This window comes from Etheostoma spectabile, unplaced genomic scaffold (genome assembly GCF_008692095.1).
Source record: "Etheostoma spectabile isolate EspeVRDwgs_2016 unplaced genomic scaffold, UIUC_Espe_1.0 scaffold271, whole genome shotgun sequence".
Lineage (NCBI taxonomy): Eukaryota > Metazoa > Chordata > Actinopteri > Perciformes > Percidae > Etheostoma > Etheostoma spectabile.
In genome coordinates this window covers 572092-572521 of record NW_022605575.1, presented here as the reverse complement: position 1 = coordinate 572521, position 430 = coordinate 572092, and the positions used below count along the sequence as shown (strand labels likewise).

The window sequence follows — 430 nt, the reverse complement described above, 5'->3', positions numbered from 1 at the left end:
TGTGGCTGCTTGTATTTGTGAAGGGAACTTTAAAATCCCGTCCATTCAAATTGACTGCAACCAACTCAACGTCTTCAGGTACGCCCTTGAGGTAGACAGTGAATGTGCGCTCCTCAGAAACAGTTCCTGAAATGAAAAGCCATTCAGATTCCTTCAACTTGGCGAGTGCCTTGTGATGGCTGAATGAAGCTTTTTGAACCAGTGTCCATTTTCTGACCTTACTAGATGGCCCTCTGTTCAATTGGTTGAGAATATATTGAATTGCAATGCCTTAGGCATTTCTCTAAAGATCACCTCTAGTCTTGACACTGTTCATGAAGCTTCATCCCTCTCTACAAGTGCCTGGTTACTTACTGTTTTCAGTGAAAATACGACATGGCTGCAGGGGAGTGGCCAGCGTCCTGTGAATGCGAAGTCTGGTGTCACCATG

At 44.9% G+C, this 430-nt stretch overlaps 2 protein-coding genes across 4 annotated transcripts in view; one reads left to right on the top strand and one right to left on the bottom strand.

Annotated features, from left to right (window-relative positions):
• LOC116685813 (CUB and zona pellucida-like domain-containing protein 1) overlaps positions 1 to 430 on the top strand; it is a gene marked incomplete at its 5' end in the record, with an annotated part of 16157 nt that overhangs the window by 4651 nt on the left and 11076 nt on the right.
• The window catches only part of LOC116685807 (uncharacterized), a 3354-nt gene that overhangs the window by 1428 nt on the left and 1496 nt on the right, over positions 1 to 430 (bottom strand). The window contains 2 exon segments of the mRNA XM_032510740.1: positions 1 to 126; positions 355 to 430. The exon segment at positions 1 to 126 is cut by the window's left edge and continues 83 nt beyond it; the exon segment at positions 355 to 430 is cut by the window's right edge and continues 75 nt beyond it. Coding sequence (XP_032366631.1) covers positions 1 to 126; positions 355 to 430 — 202 coding nt within the window.